This window comes from Cydia strobilella, chromosome 25, assembly GCF_947568885.1.
Source record: "Cydia strobilella chromosome 25, ilCydStro3.1, whole genome shotgun sequence".
Taxonomy (NCBI): Eukaryota; Metazoa; Arthropoda; class Insecta; order Lepidoptera; family Tortricidae; genus Cydia; species Cydia strobilella.
The window spans coordinates 5497268-5521570 of record NC_086065.1 but is presented as its reverse complement, the minus strand read 5'-3'; the positions used below and the strand labels follow the sequence as shown (position 1 = coordinate 5521570).

Here is a 24303-nt window from a genome sequence, read left to right as displayed (position 1 = left end):
ATAACTACTTATTTAAATTCAACTTTCTTAAAAATAGAGGAGAAAGGGTAGTTATTGTAGTAGTTACAAATTTTTTTTAGGTATGTGGTAGTTGTGTGGTGGTTATGTCAAAATGTTACCAAAAATGCAACCACCACACCTCTGAATCTCGTAACAAAATCTAAAAAAATCGTTTTAATTTTTTTATTTAAATATTCAAGTCATGTTTTCTCATCTAGAGGTGGTACACTCTTCTTAATACTCTCATGGTTTCTTATTCTGTCTTGGGATTGAACAAGTCCGGGTCAGGGACCGCCTTCTGCTCGAAGGGGTAGTAGGGGTGGTCCTGCCAGAAGCTCGGCCACACTGTACGGTAGTTCTTATTGAAGCCACCTGGAATTTAAACATACGTTAAAACCTATACTCTAAAGGGCTAGATCTATGTTTTTTAGTTATTTAATTTACTATAGTTAGATGGGCAAGAAAAGAGTTTTTTGTACAGATTAACTCTGACTGTTATTATCTTCATCTAAGCATTTTACCGGCTCCGCTCCGAAGATTTGGCATTAATATGCACTAGTTATGCAGCTTTGTTTACTATTCCGTTCGGCTGTAAGGGTTTGCATTTGTCATTTAACCTGTCTATGCGTTGAATCTTTCTAGGTACACTAAAACGGGTCATCAATGCGCTTGTTTCTCCAAATAATACTCAAATATTTGTGCCATTTTCAACCAAAAGGGTACTTATTGTCGCTTGTCAGTAAAACGCTATTTCCATATAGCTTCAATTAGAAATCAACCTTATCAACAAGCGACAATGTGGTACCTTTTAGTTGAAAACGTCACATTTGATCGTCTTTCATCTGTACAGAGGATCTTAGGACCTACAGTCTCAACATGAACCTTGCGAGGGTACAGCCACATAAACTACACATTAAATAAAATACTAATAGTTTTACTGACTTACTAAACAAAATCCGACATCTAATTCTCACTCGAATTGCAAGAGTCCATACACTGTAGCCGCTATTACCAGACTGATCACACCTGTGTGCCACAGTCGTGGTATTAAGAAAACACCATCCAAAATCCAGTAAAAGGGTGGAAGCCTAAGAAAGTGGTAAACTTACTCAGGATCTGCATTTCTTCCGGTGTCAGGGTGAAGTCGAAGATATCGATGTTTATTTCGATCCTGGGCTTGTTCACTGACTTTGGGATTGGTGCTACTCCTGTTTGCACCTGAAAAGAAGTCAGGTCTTTGGTGATTAAAGTATCGGCAGGTCGGGGTACATATATATCCCAAGCCACTTTAAATTTATGCTGGTGTTCGTCTGTATCTGTATTGACCTTTCTTGTACATTTCCTAATTAGGATTTAGTAATTACTAGAGATAAATTGCGTTCTGCTTGGCCGTAGATGCGCAGGTTGGTTTTGCCTATAAATCTAAACATAACCATGATATTTTTTATACAATGTTGGTGTTTGACGATCATTTTGTGATTCAATGTTTTTAAGAACAATAATAACTGCTCTGATATTTAGATTAAGGTAATATTTGAATACAGAATATTTGTGCCATTTTCAACCAAAAGGGTACTTATTGTGGCTTGTCAGTAAAGCGCTATTTCCATATAGCTTCAATTAGAAATCAACCTTATTGACAAGCGGCAATGTTGGTTTTGGTTGACTCTAATACTAGGACTTTTATACCGAATGGCCTCAAATCTTTAACACTTACCAAATATCTCAGCACGATTTGTGCAACGCTCTTCTTGTATTTAGTGGCCATCGTTATGAGTGTGGGGTCGCTGGCGCGCGGTGGCGGCGGGCTCTTGTCAGCGCTGCACAAAAAATGATACGATATTTCCAGAATCAAATGGACAGTTGGGCACTAGCATATGAGGTACAGTGACAGAGTGTGAAAGTGCTAACCATGGAGTAAAATTGTCCTACTATAGTTATTTGTGCAACAAGAGAGGAAAGTTGGTTTTTCTTGCGAGTGTTGATTTTGAGTCCCGAGTAAGCGAAAGATTCTATAATTGAATCACGAGCGAAGCGAGTGATGCTAAGTTAGAATCTTGAGCGTAGCGAGGGACTCAAAAACACGAGATGTAAAATAATTTTGCTCTCGTGTGACACATATAATTTTTCACCTCAGAAGTGAGAACATATATTAAAGGTTAAAATGTATTTTGAATTTTTAATAGACCCCGAAGTATGAAGTGGCAGTTCATGGCCTTCACTAAATTAAAAAGCTACTTTGTTTTACTCCCTGGAGTGAGGAAAGTCGCACTTTCCTCACTCCCTTGAGTGACGAAAGTCGCACTTTCCTCACTCCAGGGAGGGACGAAAGTAGGCTTGTTCGAGCTGCTGCATGAGGTGAAAAAAAAAATTAAAGTCCCCATTACCTGAACAGGTTTCCGAATGGTGTGTACGCCATCACTGCTATGTGGTGACGTTGGCAGTATTGGAGGATGTCGTTCTGAGCGAGGTTGAGATTCACCTGAAAGAGAATAACGTAGAATCTAAGGGTAATCTGTCCAATTTCTTTGTCCAATGTCATTGCATCTCACTCTCATTAAGTAAAATGTGAGACGCAAGACGCAATACACATTAATAATTCAGCCCATATGGGCGTATATACGCCCCACTGCTGGGCATAGGCCTACTCTCGTGCGAGAATTTTAACAACCAAAGTTAAAGTAAGGGGCCGCCAAGAGACATCTATTTCAGGTGTAGGATTTTTTTAGACTACACCTCTTGTACAGTCGTCATCAGATATATCGGAGCGGCTGAGGTGCTCAAAAATATCTGAACACGCATAACGTGTTGACAATAGAGGCGTGTTAAGATATTTGTGAGCACTTTGGCTGCTCCGATATATCTGATGGCGACTGTACAAGAGGTTTACACCTCTAAAACAGTACCGTAAAAGGGGGTGAGTAGAAGCAAAACTGACATTCAAACCTCGATAACATTTTATTTTTACATATGCAAACTGAATGGTGTATATATAAGTGTTCCGGACGTTTGTATTTTAGTTTTTATTTTATTTTGGGTAGTTCCATTTCATAACTTAGACGATAAACAGGAAATTCGACCTCACCCCGTAGTCCCTCGTAATTGGGGTGAGATGGGTTTTCATACAACAGGTGATTTTGGAAGATTGTTGGATCGATTTTTTTTATTATGAGTATTACTATTAGCTCCACTTTAAATTGGAATACATTATTTTTGTAGCAGTAGCCTTAAAAATCCATTTCGCCCCCCTTACATCCCTTCTCTCCCCATTCATAACCCAACTCTCCCGCGAACCCTACTCACCCGATTTTACGGTACAGTCTAAAAAAAATCCTACACCTGAAGTAGATGTCTTTTGGCGGTCCCTTACTTTAACTTTGGTTCATTTGGTAGTTAAAATTGAACGTTTGACATTCAATTACCAGAGCGGCTACGGAGCACGGGAAATAAGATATTCGTACTTTTTTTGAATTTTTTTTTTAAATGCTATTCGATGGAGAATTGTGTAAGAAACAATAAATGTGATATACATTTTTTCACAATAAGGCATATTGAAAGCAGAAAAAATAGTCTGTTTTTTTTTTGTTTTGGACTTAAAATACGTATCTTTGTTTTTCGAAAACTATAAGAGAACGCGTCTTCTACCTTTCAGGATTTTATTTTTCTACTTTTATAGAATACGAAATGACAAGCAAGTTTGTTCCGTAGATGCCCGTTTTTTTTTCTTAGTCCAGTCAGAAGTCCACATAACTTCGATTCTCAAAAAAGTACGAATTTCCTCTTTTCGACCGATCCAGCCCACAGTGAATATGGCGCGATCTAATTTGGCTGTTAAACTTCGGGGTACGATTTTTTCTTAGACAATTCTGCAATCTAAATTTTTTGTCTATGGCTAAGTAGAGTCCATCGCAGTATCGGTTCATGGTCCATCTGACTGATGTTAAAGTTGGATATGCCGATGGACTTCGCTATCCCCTGTTTCTTGGTTACATACTTCAAAGGTACCATACCTCGACTTAAAGCACCGATGGTTTGAAGCAGTTGGCCGGCAACCGGTACATCTGGCTGATGTTGAACTTAAATATTCCGATGTACTTCGCCATCTCCTGTTTCTTGGTTTCATACCACAATGGTTCCATACCTCAACTTGAAGTACCGATGGTTTGATCTCGCAGTTGGCCAACAACCGGTCCATCTGGCTGATGTTGAAGTTGGATATTCCGATGGACTTCGCCAGCCCCAGTTTCTTGGTTTGCTCCATCTGTCTCCAGGTGTCTAGGTAGTCTATGACTTCGTACTGTTTGTGGTCCGGCTGAAAAAGTCATTAAAATAGAAAAAAAACCGGCCAAGTGCGAGTCGGACTCGAGCACGAAGGGCTCTGTACCATTACGCAAAAAACGGCAAAAAAATCTCGTTTGTTGTATGGGAACCCCACTTGGGTACGGAACCCTAAATATTAAATCGTCCCTCAAAAAATACGCCCTTCAAAAAATTCTGTACAGTGCAAGTCCAAAGAATGCTGTATTGCAGTGCAATTCGTTTTTTACAGTGCTTTTAGTTTTTAGGTCACGATAGGTTAGTATTTTTTTCTGATTGTTTAAATACTAGCCATAAAAATAATGTTATTTTACCTATTTTTGTTTTAGGAGCTAAAATGAACTCTACGGGACGGGAATGGAATGGAATTTTTTTAAAAATAAAGTTTTTCAATAAACTGCCCACAGATGTCACGGATTTACCTTTTAATTTATTTAAAAACACAGTCAAGACATTTTTCCAAAACCATGCCTTCTATTCGATTACTGAATATTTATCATTAAAACATATTTTAATTGACGCAAACTGTAAATCTTAGATTTCAATTATTATTAAGCGTATTTACCTTTTGTAAATCCATAATTTTCTCTCTAAGTATAATATTGTATGAAATGTTGACTTACCATGTAATGATCATATTACGTTATGGTTAATGAATAAACTAAACTAAACTAAATGTTAGGGAAAGTGGGTAGCATTAGTACATATTCTAAACCTTGTAAAAGTATTAGCTAACCAGCTGTCACTTCGTCACATCAGTACAGATTAAACTCGGTCCCTCGCAATAATTAAAACAACTGAGCTATCGAAGCTTGCTTGGCCCCAGTGAAACTTTCCTTAACTTCTTTATTTGCACGCATTAGGGAGGCGCGTAGCGACATCTACTTAAACAGTATAAGTACTTAAATAACTACACTTCTTAATTTATTTCCATTTTCCATCATTTAATAGTAACTAGCGACCCGCCCCGGCTTAGCTCGGATAGTTCAACAAATTTACACAAAACCTTTACAAATTATACATATAAACCTTCCTCTTGAATCACTCTATCTATTAAAAAGCCGCATCAAAATCCGTTGCGTAGTTTTAAAGATCTAAGCATACATAGGGACAGATGGACAGACAGCGGAAAGCGACTTTGTTTTATACTATGTACTAGCTTTTGCCCGCGACTTCGTCTGCGTGGACTTAGTAACAGCAGCTAAAGTAAGTATAGCGCCTGGAAAAATTCTCATAGCAATCATTCAATTTGAGCATATTATGCACACAAATTAGCAGGCACTTCATTAATTATCTCAATTCCACCCCGCTTTTTACTTTCTTAAGGGATGACTTTCGGGATAAAAACTATCCTATGTCCTTCTCAGGGACTCAACCTATCTCTATGCCAAATTTCATCTAAATCGATTCAGCGGTTTAAGCGTGAAGAGGGAACACACAGATAGAAAGACAGACAGACTTTCGCATTTATAATATTAAATAGTATATAGCATAAGTATGGATTAGTGATGATAGTGACTAACTGAACTTACAGTGAAAGATACGGGGTTGTGAATCAAATACAGATCGACATAGCTCATGTTGAGGCGTTCTAGAGACTTTCTCAGTGCCCCCACAACGTCTCTCTTCTCGTTGGCGCCCAACTGAAATAAAATACATTAATATATGTGACATTCTACGGGTAAAGGTACCTTATGGCGGTCGGCGCTTACGTCACGTAGTAACGCATTAGTATTGAAGCGTTGTTAATAATAGCGTAAGCGCCAAACGCCATATGTTACCTTTACCTGTGGAACGTCACATGTAGTTTTAAATATACTTTGTCATGATTTATAAGATAAAGTAGGTATACTAAACATACCATTGAATTTATATAAAGAAGATTGGTAAAAGTTTGTCGTAACTACCAAAAGTTTAAAGTACTTAAAATGTACTATTTCTTAAACTTGAATTTAAAGTTTAACGCACCCCGTCTTAATTCAACAATTTGCATCAAAAATGATTGCCTTCCCTTCATTAATTAATCTGTGAGTCAAAAGGACCAACTAAAAGGAAATTCCATTGTTATCATTTCAATCGTACCGTAAAATGGGGTGAGTTAGGAGCAAAACTGACATTCAAACCTCGATTACATTTTATTTTTACATATGCAAACTGAATGGTGTATATATAAGTGTTACGGACGTTTGTATTTTAGTTTTTATTTTATTTTGGGTAGTTCCATTTCATAACTTTGACGATAAACAGGAAAAACCACCTCACCACGTAGTTCCTCGTAATTGGCGTGAGATGGGTTTTCATACAAAGGTGATTTTGGAAAATTGTTGAATCGTTTTTTTTTTATTATGAGTATTACTATAGCTTCATTTTAAATTGGAATACATTATTTTTGTAGCAGTAGCCCTAAAAACCCATCTCACCCCCCTTTGATACCTTCTCTCCCCATTCATAACCCAACTCTCCCCGCGAACCCTACTCACCCCATTTTACGGTACTTTATTGGCATGTACCTACGGTCGACTAATTTCGAAAAAAATATTTACACGACCTTATTTTCAGTGTTTTAGAGGCGTGTAAATACTTTTGAACCGTTGGCATATAAAGATGTTTATGAAATTAACTGTACAGATACCACTATTACCTTTGTAACAAGGAAAACATGTTCCCTAGGAACTGTCGAGTTGTGGACGCCTCTCCCAACCTGCACTTCGTTGTTGTAGGCTGAGGCTGTATCTAACATCCTGAAATTTAACAAGTTTGTTTACTTTGCAATCTAAGAATTATTAGTCTGTTCGTAAAGAGAAGAGTCAGGGAATGTATTCATCATCATCGCCGGCCACATCATGTTGTAGATGCTTGTTGCGGCGCTTGTGGGTTTATGGCAGGGGACATCAATAAGTTTCTTCAAGGGGTCCGGTTCTTAAAATAAAATGACCATCGCGGTCCGTTTTTTCCTTCTTATTTTTTTAATACCACGTCGGTGGCAATCAAGCATACGGCCCGCCTGGTGGTAAGCAGTTACCGTAGCCTATGGACGCCTGCAACACCGGAGATATTACACGCGCGTTGGCGACCCTTTAAAAACCTCGGGAAAACCTCGGCAGGGAGCTCATTCCACACCCGAAGCGTACGCGGGAGGAAATTCCTCTTAAACCGCACAGTACGCGACCATTTAGGTGCTAGGGTGTGAGGATGAACACCCTGCCGATGGCGAGCGGTGCGGTGATAGAAAGCGGCCGTTAGCATCATGTCAAACAATTCTTCAGAGCACAGCCCATTGTACAAGCGGTAGAACACGCATAAGGAGGCGAAGTCTCTCCTTAGACTTAAAGGTTCAATACCGCTTGTGAGTTTGGGATCGTCGACGATTCGTACAGCGCGCCTTTGGACTTAGTTGAAGGGTCCAAGCTGGCATCCAGGTGCTCCTGCCCAAAGGTGACAGCAGTACTCCATATGGGGTCTGAATTGCGATTTATATAGCAGCAGTCTTTGCCCCGGAGTAAAGTATCGCCGTGCTTTATTGAGCACACCGAGTTTTTTGGATGCCAGATCAGCCTTCCCTTCCAGGTGGCTACGGAATTGGACGTCACTAGTTTATTAAATAAGGAAAAAAATTAATAGGTTGCCGGTCCGGATGCAGACCGCGGTCCGCCATGTGACCCCTGGTTTATGGGGTCCCGCATCGCCGTTGATGGCTATAAAGTCCTATCGCATGCAGCGCGGTATTTATTGCCACATCGATCGCACACACAACGCGAGTCCGCAGGGGCCCGTTTCTCAAAAGCTTGTAACTTGTAATACAAGTGGAAGTCCTTTTCTAACAAAAGCTGTCAAAAAGTGACATCCGCTTGTATTACAAGTTACAAGCTTTTGAGAAACGGGCCCCAGGAGGTGGTAGAGCACGACGAAGACTTTTCTGCTTAAGGTTCTCCAGCCATCGTCGTGCTTTGATGTATTGATTCCCTTTTAAATTCCACGATTCTTCTTATTCCGCACAGACTCTAAAATTAATATTACGTGACGATACTGGTCAATGTTTGACACTTTGTTTGGCAGTATTTCTTATTATCTTTGTATGAAAATCCTTGATGTTTATTATATTAATAGTACATTGTTAACCAAGGGATGAAAGGCACCCATTTCTGCAGAGGTATTTTGGCGCTCGTCCGTAGTGAGAGCGCCAATAGTCCGAGGCAGAAATGATGACTTTCACCCCAGTTAAGCACTACTTTTCATTTCGAATACGAGGAAAGTAAAATGCATTTGTTTTTTTAAAACATGACCAAGTGTAAATTTGTATAGTATTTTTTAAGGATACTTTCAGTTAACAATTCAGGCAAAAGTATCGTTATTTATGGAATGGAGAATCAAATATCAGAATGGAAATTGTATAACAAATCCATTTAAACTCAAACTTCAATTGCTTATCGTTAAAAAATTAAAAAAATCGTACTTTGAACGTAAAATGCTCTAGTGCAGACAAGTAGCATTTTCTGCACACCTTTTAGAACAACAATAACCCTCTTTCAGAGCATGAGAAATTAAAATATATATTGTAAATGTAGATCGAATGATGCAATTTTTGCTTACCTGTACCCGGCGTCAAGTGCCCATGACACGGCATTCTCCACCTCCAGACTTTTTGCTTCCTTCTGTCCTTTCTGTGAATAATAATTAATAATGTCAATGTTATAGGTTATAGGTAATCATTATTATAGTTTCTATTTATTTGCCGAAAAGCTGATAGTGTAAATAGGTACATACATACATCAAAGTGATAAAGAACACGTACATTAAATAAATAAAATAAATAAATGAATAATATAGATGAACTTCACTATACCTGTGTCCTTTAATAATCTGGTACCAAGTACAGTCAGCAATAATTAGTTAAGGGTGTTTAAAAAAATTAAATTTTTGCTAGAAACTTATTTTACTTTATGGTTTTATCAATTACCTGTTTATAATATTTGAATATTTTTTTGGTGAATTCTCTTTTAGTATTTTTTTAGGATCAAAATGTGTGGTTAAAATTCGAGTTCTCTCTAGTACTACTGAGTACTAGATAACCTGTACCACCCTGTACCAATTGTCGAGCATTAGACTTTTCGCTCGTCGCAACATCTTTTGTCAACTAGCAGTAGGTACAGTCGCCATCAGATATATCGGAGCGGCCGAGGTGCTCAAAAATATCTGAACACGCACCTAGCGCCTTGACAATAAAGGCGTGTTCAGATATTTGTGAGCACCTTGGCCGCTCCGATATATCTGATGGCGACTGTACGATAAATTCGCTACTTGACGCTAGATGTAGACTACGAAAATAACTTGCGTTTTGGCAAATATTGATATAACTCCGTAATAGATGGATACAGTCTAAGGAAAAAACGTGCCTCGAAAATGACGTAAATTTGATTCTCGATTAGATGTCGCTACTACCTTTGGCCTACTCTCGTATAGAGGGCGTTGACGGTTTCGTTTGTTATTTAACAATTTTTTATGCAGTATCAGTTTATATCAGTGAAAGAACACGGGTCAAAATAATAAAAATAATTAATGCAAATAAAAAAAATATTTATCCATATTTAAATACATTTTATCGTATTTTTATAAATATTCATTTTTAGTTTTAAAGTGTGTCGATAGATGGCAGTGAATTTAGTGTGGTTACAAAATTTACTATGACAGTACCGCTCTATAATATTTTATCCTCTTTGGTTTTGGTAAGAAAACTGATGTATGGAGTTAGCACTCTTTCCTTACTTATATTTCTCTATGCTAGGTAGTACTACTGAGTACTAGATTACCTGTACTGACCTACCTGTACTTAATTTAGTCTTACCTCGTCAAAACCGAGAAAGGTGCCAAGCCCCATAGCGGGCATAGAGTTGCCATCGTTCAGAGGGATCCTGGGTGCTTTGCCGCCATCTTTTTCGTCACATACCTGAAAATAGCATGTAGGTAGGTAAATGTAATTAGGCAACTGACTGTACCAAGTTCTTAGACTTAGACCAGGGATGTTGCGGATGCCGATTTTTTGACATCTGCGGACGCAGGTGCAGATGCGGATTTTTAAAGGCTCACATCCGCGGATGCTGTCTACGTTTCTCTATTAGTCTTCTGCCGGCCTAGCCAAGGTGACAATCGCTATCGCTTCGACAACGAAACGCTTTGTGTCTCTCTATCACTCTTCCAAACCATCCAAATTAGTGCGACAGTGACAGTTGCGTTTCGAATTTCGATCGCTACAGAGCGTAAGCGATTGGCATGTTGGCTACGCGGCTATGTTGCGGATGCCGATTTTTTGACATCCGCGGATGCGGATTTTTAAAGGCTCACATCCGCGGATGCTGTCTACGTTTCTCTATTAATCTTCTGGCGCTTTATATCATGCATAGTGTAAAATAATTTATTTTAAATATTTTATATTTATTATTGTTAAACTTACCACCACAGCGAACAAGCCGGCCAGCGTTAAAAACAACATGGCGACTCGAATACAGAAGGACAACTAATAATATTATAGCATTTATCCTCAGTCTCTGTTTCCCACTAGGTAATAATTTTGTTTAGTTTTTTTTGTTGTAGCGCGGTAAGGTTCGGATACGTGCTATAATTAAATCAAGTAGGTAGGTATACTATAAGTACTTATAATGTCAGTAAATAAGAACAAAAAAACCTTACTCAACATTTCCTTTTGGGTGCTAGTACTAGTGTAAGACAAAGATAGTATGGTTCTCTCTGCTTATGTTTGAAATGAGACAGTCCTTTGGCAAACTATAGTCTGTCAAGCCAAATTTTCCGTCAGTAGAAAAAAGCGGTTAACAAATGTAAGCGGGAAGGGTTATCGTCCCATAGGAAATTAGATTTTCGCTCCCTTTTCTACTGACAAAGTTGATTGACCAACTACCTATAGTTTATACTTTTATAGGGTCAGGAGCCCGATTCAGATATAACAATTTGTTACGGTTTTGAACTGGTTTTGATACGACATTGACGATCGACTTCGATCTCACGCACGACGCAGGATTAGTAATATATGTACCTACTAATTACAACACATAACACATTCTTAATTATTTCAAAACTTACTTACTGCTGTGGCGCGACGACCCGAAGTGGATCTTGGCCTCCAACACCAAAGACCGCCATGCTACTCTGCCGCAAGAACCAGGAGATTGAAGATCTGGTGTCCGAGCCGAACATCATCGGAGAAACGAAATTATTTCAAAAGGTAGATATTAATTGTTGTGGTGCCTACGATTATATATCCGAACGTATCAAATAAAATTCCTCAATATGATGTCCAGAAACAAACATAACATTGACTAAGTTAAACAAATTAGAACTGTATTACATATAGTTAAAGTCCAAGTACAATGCAGATTTAAGATTGCTTCGTTTGATAAGTTACCGGTTTGGTCACAAGTTACTTAATAAAGATATATTGCTAACCTTCCTAATTCTAAAAAGACGTGATTGCCTGACGTGTTATATTGAAACCTGTCGTTTTGAGTTGAGCAGATAGTTTTGAAGGCTATATTTATAGGCATTTTATAGGTATAATTTATGCGCAAGTTTTTCTTAGGATTAAGTTATTAAGGGCAAAACCACATTGTTCACATTATTAAGTAAATATGTAGTTTATAGGATTCATTCTTCATTCCTTTTCGAGTTCTTTTATTCACTTTTTCATAACGCTCGAACACATTTAAATCCAAAAAGTCCAAACAAACTTTTACATTAAGGCGGTTCCCTGAGCCAGAAGGCCGAAAATCTTCTTATATGTACCTGTTTTTCTAAGAGGCGTTGATTTTCGTAGACGTGGAAAATATATATGTAGTTCTTGACTATATTATCTTTAATATCAAAGCTTCCGATACACGAATTATGACACTTCGCTCGATACAATTAATTCCCAAAGTAACCTCTAACTCGGACTTTTAATCAAACTTTACTCGGTTATTTATTATGTGATACTATAAACAAAAAAAGAAGAAAAAACAATTTTAACTTAAATAGTAATTTCATAGCATTTCGAATTTCGATATTGTAGGGTAACGTTTTTAAAATAAATAAAAATCGACAAAATTCGATCAGAATTGACACTTGGCGCGCATGATCTTTCCCGTTCTTTCTTGCGAAATGTGACAGAGACAGCGGCAAACCGATTGAACGGCCTTAAGTACATTACACTTTTAGATTGTAAACACACACATTTCACTCCCCTCCCTCCTCACAACAAGCTTACACACATACAAGTTCACACTCCTCTTTCTTTCTTATCCTTATGTTTAATATACATTATATAAATATAATATTGGGAACTCGTCCTGACCTTGACCCCCACGATACAGGCCATGCCGTTCGGGGTTCATTGCTGTGAAATGGTTTTTATTGTTAAATAAAGATATTTTAATTTTTAATTCCGACAATTAGATGATGTTATCGTATATAATTGTTTTGTACCTACTATATTTCCTAACAATCAAATATTATGAGGATACTCAAACATCTATTCAGCAATTAGGCCACAAGGGCACTTTACATATTACTAAGTTGTTTTACAAGCAATAAAAATAAATTATAAAAAAAATTAAAAACCGGCCAAGTGCGAGTAGGACTCGCGCACGAAGGATTCCGTACCATTACGCAAGAAACGGCAAAAAAATTGCGTTTATTGTATGGGAGCCCCACTTAAATATTTATTTCATTCTGTTTTTAATACCTACTTACTTATTTGTTGTTATAGCGGCAACAGAAATACATCATCTATAAAATGTCAACTGTCTAGCTATCACGGTTTATGAGATACAGCCTGGTGACAGACTGACGGACAGACAGACAGACAGACAGACAGACAGACAGACAGACAGACAGACAGACAGACAGACAGACAGACAGACAGACAGACAGACAGACAGACAGACAGACAGACAGACGGACAGACGGACAGTGGAGTCTTAGTAATAGGGTCGTTATTACCCTTTGGGTACGGAACCCTAAAAATTATAAAATAGGTACAATATAATTGATTGCTTTACCCTACTTACAGTACCCAGGTACCCACCTAGAGTTAGACCAAGCTAAGTTAGCAGCGATTTTGATAGCCCAGACGCGGCAAGATCTCATAGAAGTTTGACGCTTAAAATAATATTTACTTGCTCCGCCTGGGCAGTATCAAAATCGCTTCCAACTTCTTGGTCTAACTACACTCCTACAGGGTTTATGACGAATATCTCACATCTCACTACTTAGTGAGTTTGCTATAATAAAATGATAGTAGGTATTAGTTAACTCACTAAGTTAGTGAGACGGGGCAAGATATCATAGAATTGCTCCGCCTGGGCAGTACCAAAATCGCTTCCAACTTCTTGGTCTAACTACACTCCTACAGGGTTTATGACGAATATCTCACATCTCACTACTTAGTGAGTTTGCTATAATAAAATGATAGTAGGTATTAGTTAACTCACTAAGTTAGTGAGACGGGGCAAGATATCATAGAATTGCTCCGCCTGGGCAGTACCAAAATCGCTTCCAACTTCTTGGTCTAACTACACTCCTACAGGGTTTATGACGAATATCTCACATCTCACTACTTAGTGAGTTTGCTATAATAAAATGATAGTAGGTATTAGGTAACTCACTAAGTTAGTGAGGTTTAGTTGCCTTAAAATATTGTATATTAGGTTCCAAGTTCGAGCAGTCGATACTTTAATGGTGAACTTGGCACCTTTTTTGAAGGAGTAAGAGATTAGGGAAGCTATGGTGCCATCTCAGGATGCTTCTGAAAGCTGAAGATAGCTTAAAGGAGTCGAAGGTATCAGATATTTGGATGATTTAGAATTTTTAGGTGTCATATTAAGTATATATTAAGAAATATATTTAACATAAAAATAACGTGCTTTGTGTTATGTAATCAAAGAGATTTATATAGTTATATAATATGTGGTATTTTCTACAAAAAGGGACCTTATTGTCGATGGCGCTTACGCCATTATAAACGATGCACCGATATAAATTCAATGCCGCGCGACGCTGTGCGGCGTAAGCGCCATCGACAATAAGGTCCCTTTTCATAGAAAATGCCCCATATCTTTGGTGTAATTAAGACCTTGTAGATACAGATAATATTCATGACGGCTAGGATGTATTTATTGATGGCTATTGGTTATTTTAATCGATATCTTGATTTTTCCCATTCTTCCACGTAAGTAGCGACTTCGGGATAGCACTGGGAGGAACGTCGTACTTCTCGAAGGGGTAGTCGGAGTATTCCTGCCAGAAAATCGGTCTGTTCGAGCGGTAATTGACGTCGAACTTCGATAATGTGTCGAACTCCGGCTGCGACAGTGTGAAGTCGAAGATGGACGCGTTTTCGACGACGCGCCTGGGGGTGAGGGTTTTTGGGATGATGATGATACCGCGTTGGTGCTGGAAAGAAAGCGAAATAATTAGTTATAACGTGTATACGTTTTAGTATGTTAATTCTAGTACGTAAATTGTATCTTCTGTTGGTGATCCTAATAAACAATAAATAAATACAAATAAACGCCAACATTTTTTGACTGAATTTGAATGTTCAATCAGTCAAATTGTACGTCTAACCAACATTTGAATGAATCAAATGAGTCCCTACAAATATAGGCAGGCACGCTTAACCTCGTAAGGTCCAAAATTCATACTTCCAGCAGCTCGAGACCTCCATCCAGGACAAGCTGCAGCAGGCCGAGGAGCGCCGCCTCGCCCGTCAAAACAAACCACTCCACTCCAATTGGCCAGTCGAAGTGTTTAGCAGATGGCGCCAGCATAGCAGCATAATAATAATGATTTATTAAATGCACAAATAAATACCTACAGAGAAACACATATATCTTACATTTTACTTCCTTCCGTCATCCGATATCGGATCGGACAATGTGCAAACGCTCTTACCAAGTATCTCAGCACGACTTGTGCGACAGTTTTGTTGTATTTCTTGGCAATAGCGACGAGGGTTGGGTCGTCCATCTTAGGTCCCTTAGCGTCAGGAGCGGCACGGCTGGCGATCATGGCTCCGAATGGCGCCCAGCCGACAACCCTGATGTTCTGGGAGGTGCAGTAGTCCACGATTTCCTTTTGGCCGAAGGCGAGGTTGAGCTGAGGAGGATATGAATAAACTAAGTAATTAGGTATAAACATGGGAATCGATTTTTGAATTTTGGCTAAAAAGAGTAGGGAAGTATAATACTTATGAATTATCTCAGATGATTTTTTCGGGATCGGGCCCTAATCTGTTATAGTTAACGCTATCTCTACTGAGCTCGTTCACTTACCTGTACTAACAATGGCATTCTGTTAAACAAAAGCCATTATTTCTTTTGTGTGAGCGCGTGGCCTTTGTGCCTGAGCGCGTGGTCATTGTGTGTGAGCCTCAGGCACAAAGGCCACGCGCTCACACAAAAGAAGTAATGGCCTTTGTTTAACAGAATGCCATTGTTAGTACAGGTAAGTGAACGAGCTCAGTAGAGATGGCGTTAACTATAAAAGGTATTGTTTCCTTTATGCAGTGGTTACACTGCTTACTGCTAATAGCCCCAATATAAGTAACGGGAACAAACCCGTTCAAAAAGCAAATTTACCATCCTATTTATATGGTTCAAATTCATGAAACAGCCCATTTGGAGATAGCACGTTTTGTTAATGCTTTTGTTTAGCAGGTTAGGGCCCGAGCCCGAAGAAATAATCTGAGATAATTCATACTATATACATTTTAATAAATATTTTAACAAGTTTTTTTATCTAATGTGATTTAGCTAGGAACGCAATTATCCCTGATTTGATGCGGCCATAAATTTAATGTGATCAAATGAAAGCAATACATACCTATAATGCGAAGCTACCTATAATATATTGTCTAGGCTCGAATTAGTCTGTTACGTCTCTAACTATAGATGTGATGAAATGGACGTAAGTTGTATTCGGGTAGTTTGGCATGTCATCAATCATCATGGTGTAATTTCGAAAATTAGTATCATTTCGTTCCATTTGGAGTTGAAACTAGGTCCATGGGGTCCCAGCGCGCATAAGTTGTTTGCAGAAATCGCGAAGCGTCTGGTTGACGTAACTGGTGACCGAAGAGCTGGCGGCTTTCTCGCACAACGTATCAGCATTGCGATACAGCGGGGAAATGCCGCCAGCATCCTTGGTACAATGCCTCAAGGGCTTATTTTAGATTTAAGCTAGTTATTAATTTCGTTTACGTAGTACCACTGTATATATCTTGTATGTAAATACTGTGTTAATGTTACCCATGATTTAAAAATCACCCATAAAAATACCCTGACATTTAGTTCCAAAAGTACCCGAATACGAGAACACCTTAAAAGCAGATTCTTTTTTCTTTTTTTTTTGACTCAGGGGTAAATGCATTTACGCATCTCACCTCCGGGCTGGGGAAGCCTATTGGGGGGCGGTATGTGGGACTCGCTCCTCCCGTACATCCTCTGTTAGTCAGAGGAAGGGGAGGAGAATACCTACTCACTAACAGTATTCAGTATTCATTTATTTCTTGCTTCCATGGTACATTTTTGGGTAGTATTGTTGCACAGGACAGCGGATGTCATTCCAGATCTAGAGCAGAGCCCAACTCCGTGTTGTGTTCCTGCCGGTAAGTAAGGTTGCCAGAGCTCAACGAGGGAGAGGAGTGTTAGGGTCGGCAACGCGCGTGTAATATCTCCGGTGTTGCAGGCGTCCATAGGCTACGGTAACTGCTTACCATCAGGCGGGCCGTATGCTTGATTGCCACCGACGTGGTATAAAAAAAAATTACATATTTCTTAAATTTACATGGACCCTGAATAGGGTGTAGCAAATACAGATAATTAAATTAAATTACAGTTAACAAGTTTGGGAACAAATCAAATTATTTTATTAAATATTTTGATTTGTGTTTATTAAGTAGTCACACTACTATATATAAATTAAAAACTGTAATAGATGTCATATATTAAAGAAAAAGTGACGAAGCCCTCCAGTGGTGAAGGCCGGATTCGAACCGGCGTCTTTAGCTATCGCGGCTAACGCCATGAACCCCTAGGCCACCCCGCCACACACAGTCTATTACAGTTTTTAAATTACAGTTACTTAACCATATCTATTAGTGGCTTTCCCCTGAGGCGTCACCCTCTTTACCGTTAGGGGAGCGTCATGGGATCGCTTGCGGCATTCTATCCGCGACGCCCCCCGTGTATGTGTGCCTTAAACTCGTGGGTCATACCTCCACTTGGTTGGTGACAGGTTTCACGTTGCTGTTGGCGATGAGGCGCTTCAGCTGGTCCACGTTGAAGTTGGCCACGCCGATGGAGCGCGTCAACCCCTTCTTGAGGACGGTTTCGAAGCCCCTCCAGGTCTCTAGGTAGTCGATGTTTTGGTCTACGCCTTCTTCCTAGAAATTAATAAAATACATAGTATCAGAATCGGTTAAAAGTTCAAGTTCACTATATGATTAAATATAAAAAAGAAAAAAAAGCAAAAAGGAGAAATGGACCAAGCAGGCGATAGTTTGGGATGACGCTAGGAACTAGGGTCGCATAGTAATAAGATGGGAGAATGAACTGAAGTTGACCTTAGGACCCAAATGGATGTCGCGACAGAAAGCAGTGGAGGAGGCCAAGAGGCACATCGAATTAAGAGACATTTTTGTGAATATTTCTAAAGTGCACATTTTACTTTTATTACTTTTTATTTTTATAGATTTTAAAGATTCTATAAACTTTAGGTAAATAGAGGCTTATATTATATGATTCAGTACTTACAAATAAGTAGGTAACTAGGTAAGTACTTTTGTGTGATAAAGATTGATATGTTACTGTTTCTAGACGTGCTTTTGATTAGACGGCCTCTGCCGCAGCCGCAATTTTCTAAACAGACAATTATAATATTTTTGATGGAATCACATAAAGGGCCGATTGAGTGGGTATGCTGTGGACAACTTGACGACCTGTATTTACGGCTGTATGTCTGCCACGCCTGGGAACTATACTTACACTGAAGGAGAGCGGCCAGTGCATGAGCACCTGGTCCACGTAGTCGAGGCCTAAACGGCGCAGAGAGCCGCGCACAGAGACCTCCACGTCGGCCTCGCGGCTGTACGTCGGCCACACCTGAAAATACATGCCAATTTTGATTAAACAGCTTGAAAGAGACCTAGGGAGTTCTGGTAATTAAGCGGAAACTAAGAGCATGAGGTGTGTTGATGTGTTCGTAGGGATTAGTAGTACAACACAACACAACTCCGACAACACGACAAGTGCGACTCCGTTCTCTCCGATCTTCAGTTGTAGGTATGACTTGTTGCTTGACCTTTTATCATGATCAGGGATCAAATTTATCAATACCTGCGGCCGTAGGACGGTCGCATTTTTGTCACCTGTCGCCATGCCTGTCACGCGCACGTGTGAACAAGTACGTAAGTGCAAAAGTGACAGGCATAGTGACAGGCGATAAAAATGGAAACATTCTGCCACCGCTGGTTTGTGGGTAGTTTTTGTAAACGCAACTGTCATCTTACTTTCTAACCCTGAACAAAAGAGAAACTAAAGAGACCTTTAGGCTTGGTATGTATCATGTGTATGAGAAACCTCAAAGCCCCGTTATGTTGTACCTTAGTGGTGATGAAAATGTCCTCTCTCTTCACGACACCATCTTGGATCTTCTTCTTTATAATCTGTCCTATTTCCGGTTCGATCCTGTACAAATGTGCCGTGTCGATGTGTCGGTACCCCACGTCGATAGCGTACGAGATGCATGCCACCATCTTGTCCCAGCCGGAGTAGTCGCACTCTCTGTCCTAGAGAGGTAAATATTTTGGATTAATTTGGATGAAATGGATGGTAAACCCATACCCAGGTAGCATTTATACGCCATAATGACGTCATTATGACGTCGCTGACGTCACTGCTACCTGGGTAACCATTCCATGTATATTACGTATTTTGAGGAACGTAGACATTCTGAGGCCCGAATTGAGTTAAACGTTTAAAAAGAAAGTTTCTCTAATTTTTAGGTTCGTGAAGCCTTATAAGCCGAAAGCCGAATTGGCGACCCACTTGTCACGAGATATCACACCCTCATGACATCATGATGATGTCCTCATAGCGCCGCCTACCGAACTGTAGTCCTATAGCTAAGAGATCAACACCTCACCCATCATCATCAACATTGTGCTTACCTGCGGGCGGAGACCGAGCCACGTCCCGTAACCCAGAGCTGGCATTTGGATGCCATTGTTGAGCGTGAATGAGGGGATGTTGATCTGAGAAACAGAAGAGAAGCATGTGATAAGGTACCACTCTATGGCTATATGGCTACTGCTCGACGCAACGTTGGCGCAACTACGCAGCGAGGCCATTCCTTATAGCAAAGATAGATATAACTCCGTAATAGATGGATACAGTCTAAGGAAAAAACGTGCCTCGAAAATCAAGAAAATTTTATTCTCGTTCAGAGGGCGCTACTAGTTTTGGCCTACAGTCGTATAGATGGCGTTGATGGTTTCGTTTGTTATTTAACAATTTTAACGCATATCAGTGAAAGAACATGGGTCAAAATCATCAAAATAATTAATGCAAATAAAAAAAATCATTTATCTATATTTAAATACATTTTATCGTATTTTTACAAATCTTCAATTTTAGTTTTAAAGTGTGTCGACAGATGGCAGTGAATTTACTTGGGTTACAAAATTTACTATGACAGTACCGCTCTAGTATAAGTTACTCTATGCTTATAGGCAGAGTATACTGTTTTTAAAAGTTTAATATCTTTCTGAAGGGGCAAAGGTGCCCACTGACTATCAGTGCGCCGGACGATATCGGCCTATCAAAGTTCGGAACTGTCAAATTTTTGTTTTAACTGACAGGCCGATATCGTCCGGCAGACTGATAGTCAGTAGGCCCCTTAAGATAGGTATATACTTAAGAGGAACAATAAGCTGCACTGCAACTATGTTATGTTTCTTGAATGTGATAAGTAACTTATACTAGAGCGGTACTGTCAGTAAATTTTGTAACCCCAGTAAATTCACTGCCATCTGTCGACACACTTTAAAACTAAAAATTAAGATTTATAAAAATACGATAAAATGTATTTAAATTTATCTAAATGATTTTTTTTAAATGCATTAATTATTTTTATGATTTCGACCCATGTTCTTTCACTAATATGCGTTAAAATTGTTAAATAACAAACGAAACAGTCAACGCCATCTATACGACAGTGGGCCAAAACTAGTGGCGCCCTCTGAACGAGAATCAAATCTTCTTGAATTTCGAGGCACGTTTTTTCCTTAGACTGTAAACATCTATTACGGAGTTATATCTATCTTTGGGTTATATCTATCTTTGATGTGATCAATAATCAACGAAGCCAGCACTATTTTACGATTGGTTGGATTTACATTTACAAATTATAGTAGTGTAAATAATTGTAAATATTTGTATTCCAATATTTAGATATACCTATCTACATATAGATAATTTTATTATGTAAGCTTACAAGAGACATGATTATTTATCATGATAACCTTTCCTCTACTTATAAATATGAATTACATACACATACTTGACATAACAGTAAATGGTAACTATATATACCCAAAGATAGATATAACTCCGTAATAGATGGATACAGTCTAAGGAAAAAACGTGCCTCGAAAATCACGAAAATTTGATTCTCGTTCAGATGGCGCCACTAGTTTTGGCCTACTCTCGTATAGAGGGCGTTGACTGTTTCGTTTGTTATTTATAATTTTAACGCATACCAGTGAAAGAACATGGGTCATAATCATATAAAAATAATTAATGCAAATAAAAAAATCATTTATCCATATTTAAATACATTTTATCGTATTTTTATAAATATTTATTTTTAGTTTTAAAGTGTGTCGACAGATGACAGTGAATTTACTGGGGTTACAAAATTTACTATGACAGTAGCGCTCTGGTATAAGTTACTCTATGATATACCTAAGCAGTATATATGCATAGTAGTGGAGATAGTATGAGGGCTACCGCGTTATATTTCGCCGCTAGGGGCGCTAGTGTAGATGGAGGTCTTTCAAAATGTCAAATGCATAGAAGTTTTGGGGGTTTCAAGCTTTTTTATCAGGAATTTTCACTCCTTATTCATAATTGCGGTAAATCTTTGTCCATCTTTGATTAATCATGGTAAACAATAGATATAACTCAAAAAATATTAGTGGTTTAAAAAAAGTGCCAACTAAAATATATGCAAAATTAAACATGTTGAAAAAATGGCATATTTAGACGTTAAAATACTTTTGTGTGTATTTAGGACGTATTGATTTTATAAAAATAAGCATAGAAGAATTTTGAGATCTCATGAAATAAAACTATGAAAACGGATTATAATATCGCGTGTATTGATATAATCCGTTTTAATAGTTTTATCACAGGTTTTATTTTATGAGTAACTATCGCGGTAACCGAAGACAAGATTAATTTTGAGATCTATTTTTCTGGACCATCTGGACCTACTTCTACAGTGGCGCCAACTGGTGAGCATGAAAACGGTAGCCCACATTTAAATTGAAGGGAGCCACACGAAATCGAGCGCTCGAAATTCAAAAATATTGTGATCTAAAAGAGCTAGTATAAAATGTGGTATTTTTATTGTGCTATAAAAGGGACCTTATTGTCGATGGCGTTTACGCCATTATAAACGATGCTCCGAAATAAAAACAATGCCGCGCGACGCTGTGCGGCGTAAGCGCCATCGACAATAAGGTCCCTTTTGATAGAAAATGCCCCAAATAATAATACACAGTGGCCGGCACGGCATGAGTCTATTTATAAATACGGAACCGGCGACTCATTCACGTAAACACGCCGCATAATATCGTATCAGGCGATATATTTGCGAATTAATATGAATATGACCAATGAAAAAGTTTGTTAATGATAATAGTTAAAGAAAAATTACGTTGTATATTTAGTTACTTTCAAAATTAAGTGCATAGTATGTACAAAAGCGTTTAGTGGTAAAACAAAACAACGAAATAATACAAATATGGAGCATTTTCTATGAAAAGGGACCTTATTGTAGATGGCGCTTACGCCGCACAGCGTCGCGCGGCATTGTATTTATATCGGAGCATCGTTTATAATGGCGTAAGCGCCATCGACAATAAGGTCCCTTTTTGTACGAAATACCACATATATCGTTAGAAAATCATTGATAATCATGTATTTACAAGAATAAGCGAAATGGCCAGAAACAGTTTTATATTACCATATATCTAATCTATCTATCTTTGATATTACTGATGTTAATTTTGTAAATATTGGTACAAGGTACAAATTTAATCTCTTGGAAGATCCTGTACGGATATGATAGTCGTTTTGTCTACGTGACAGAGTGATAAAACGGTGTCCGTCACTTTCTACCCCGCGGTGTTAAAAGTGATAGTTATTTTATCATGTGGATAAAGCCATCCATAATACGCCTGCTGAACCTGAGTATCCTGACCGAATTTATCTAGTCACCTTTTTGAATTTTTTTCGAAAACGATTTTTTCTGTTCTATCTATACAGCGCAGTCAAGGTTTGAACCAACGGTTTTTACCACCACACATGATATTAAAATTGGTAAGCGATTACCTACCCATAATTTTTTTTTATGTAAGTTTTATACTCTGATTTGTAATTAAATTCCAAAAAACTAACCTCACTCAGGTCCTTTTTCTTTCGTAATAATGGAAAATATGTAAACGTAAACTCAAGTTTCCCTTTTGCATATTTAAAATAAATATACATGTATCCTTTTAGCTTTATTTAGTTTCTTAAAACATACGGAAAGGAGACAAAGTGAGGTTAGATTATTGGCATTTAATTATAAATCAGAGTTTAGTAAATATAATCAGATAAGGATTGTTTTATACTTGCAAATCATTATGTTAAAGTATTAGGTATGTGGGTAAATAAAATAAAACGTAAGTTACCTTGGCCATCGTGCGTCCGCGGTCCCCGGCAGCCGGCTTTTAACTACCCACTAGTCCCACTACCGATAGTAGCGATAGCTAAATATGAGCCATTTTTTCTATGAAAATGTCGATGGCGCTTACGCCGCACAGCGTCGCGCGGCATTGTATTTTTATTTCGGAGCATGGTTTATAATGGCGTAAGCGCCATCGACAATAAGGCCCCTTTTTATAGAAAATACCACATATGAATGCGATATGCAAGCACCATTTAATGTTTAGGATGGTATATTAATATTCGTAGTTATTATGTAACAAAGAAGATTAAATTGTTTGTGAAAAATGATAAGTTGATAACCATTAGATACGGAGAGATCAAGATCACACTTGCTGTGATACACTTATTACAATTATTAAAAACTAAAATTCTTAAGTAGGTTGCTAAATTATTAAGTACCGTAAAATGGGGTGAGTAAAATTCGCGGGGAGAGTTGTGTTATGAATGTGGAGAGAAGGGATGAAGGGATGAGAGGGGTGAGATGGAATTTTAAGGCTACTGCTACAAAAATAATGTATTCCAATTTAAAATGGAGCTATAGTAGTACTCATAAAAAAAATCGATCCAACAATCTTCCAAAATCATCTTTGTATGAAAACCCATCTCACCCCAATTACGAGGGACTACGGGGTGAGGTGGGATTTCCTGTTTATCGTCAGTTATGAAATAGAACTACCCAAAATAAAATAAAAACTAAAATACAAACGTCCGGAACACTTATTATATACCTACACCATTCAGTTTGCATATGTAAAAATAAAATGTTATCGAGGTTTGAATGTCAGTTTTGCTCCCACTCACCCCATTTTACGGTAGGTAGAATCTAAATAATAAATTCACCCACTGAAATGTAATGTGTGTGTATAATATGTTAAAATGGAATAAAATAATTTGAGGAAACAATGTGTTTCATTTACTTATAAGACTCTTACTACTACTCCGCTAA

General features: G+C 38.3%; 1 protein-coding gene across 1 annotated transcript; it reads right to left on the bottom strand.

Moving 5' to 3' along the window:
- Positions 1 to 229: 229 nt before the first annotated feature.
- Positions 230 to 23368, bottom strand: LOC134752625 (uncharacterized). Its single transcript, XM_063688294.1, has 17 exons — positions 23321 to 23368; positions 19532 to 19615; positions 18965 to 19150; positions 18348 to 18464; positions 17579 to 17746; positions 15256 to 15459; positions 14500 to 14754; positions 10766 to 10828; positions 10160 to 10261; positions 8908 to 8978; positions 6959 to 7058; positions 5850 to 5960; positions 4142 to 4312; positions 2388 to 2482; positions 1718 to 1820; positions 1110 to 1218; positions 230 to 372 (listed from the first exon to the last, which is right to left on the bottom strand). Exons 1-17 carry the CDS (start codon positions 23327 to 23329, stop codon positions 254 to 256), a joined length of 2067 nt encoding a protein of 688 aa, XP_063544364.1. The 5' UTR covers positions 23330 to 23368; the 3' UTR covers positions 230 to 253.
- Positions 23369 to 24303: the final 935 nt, after the last annotated feature.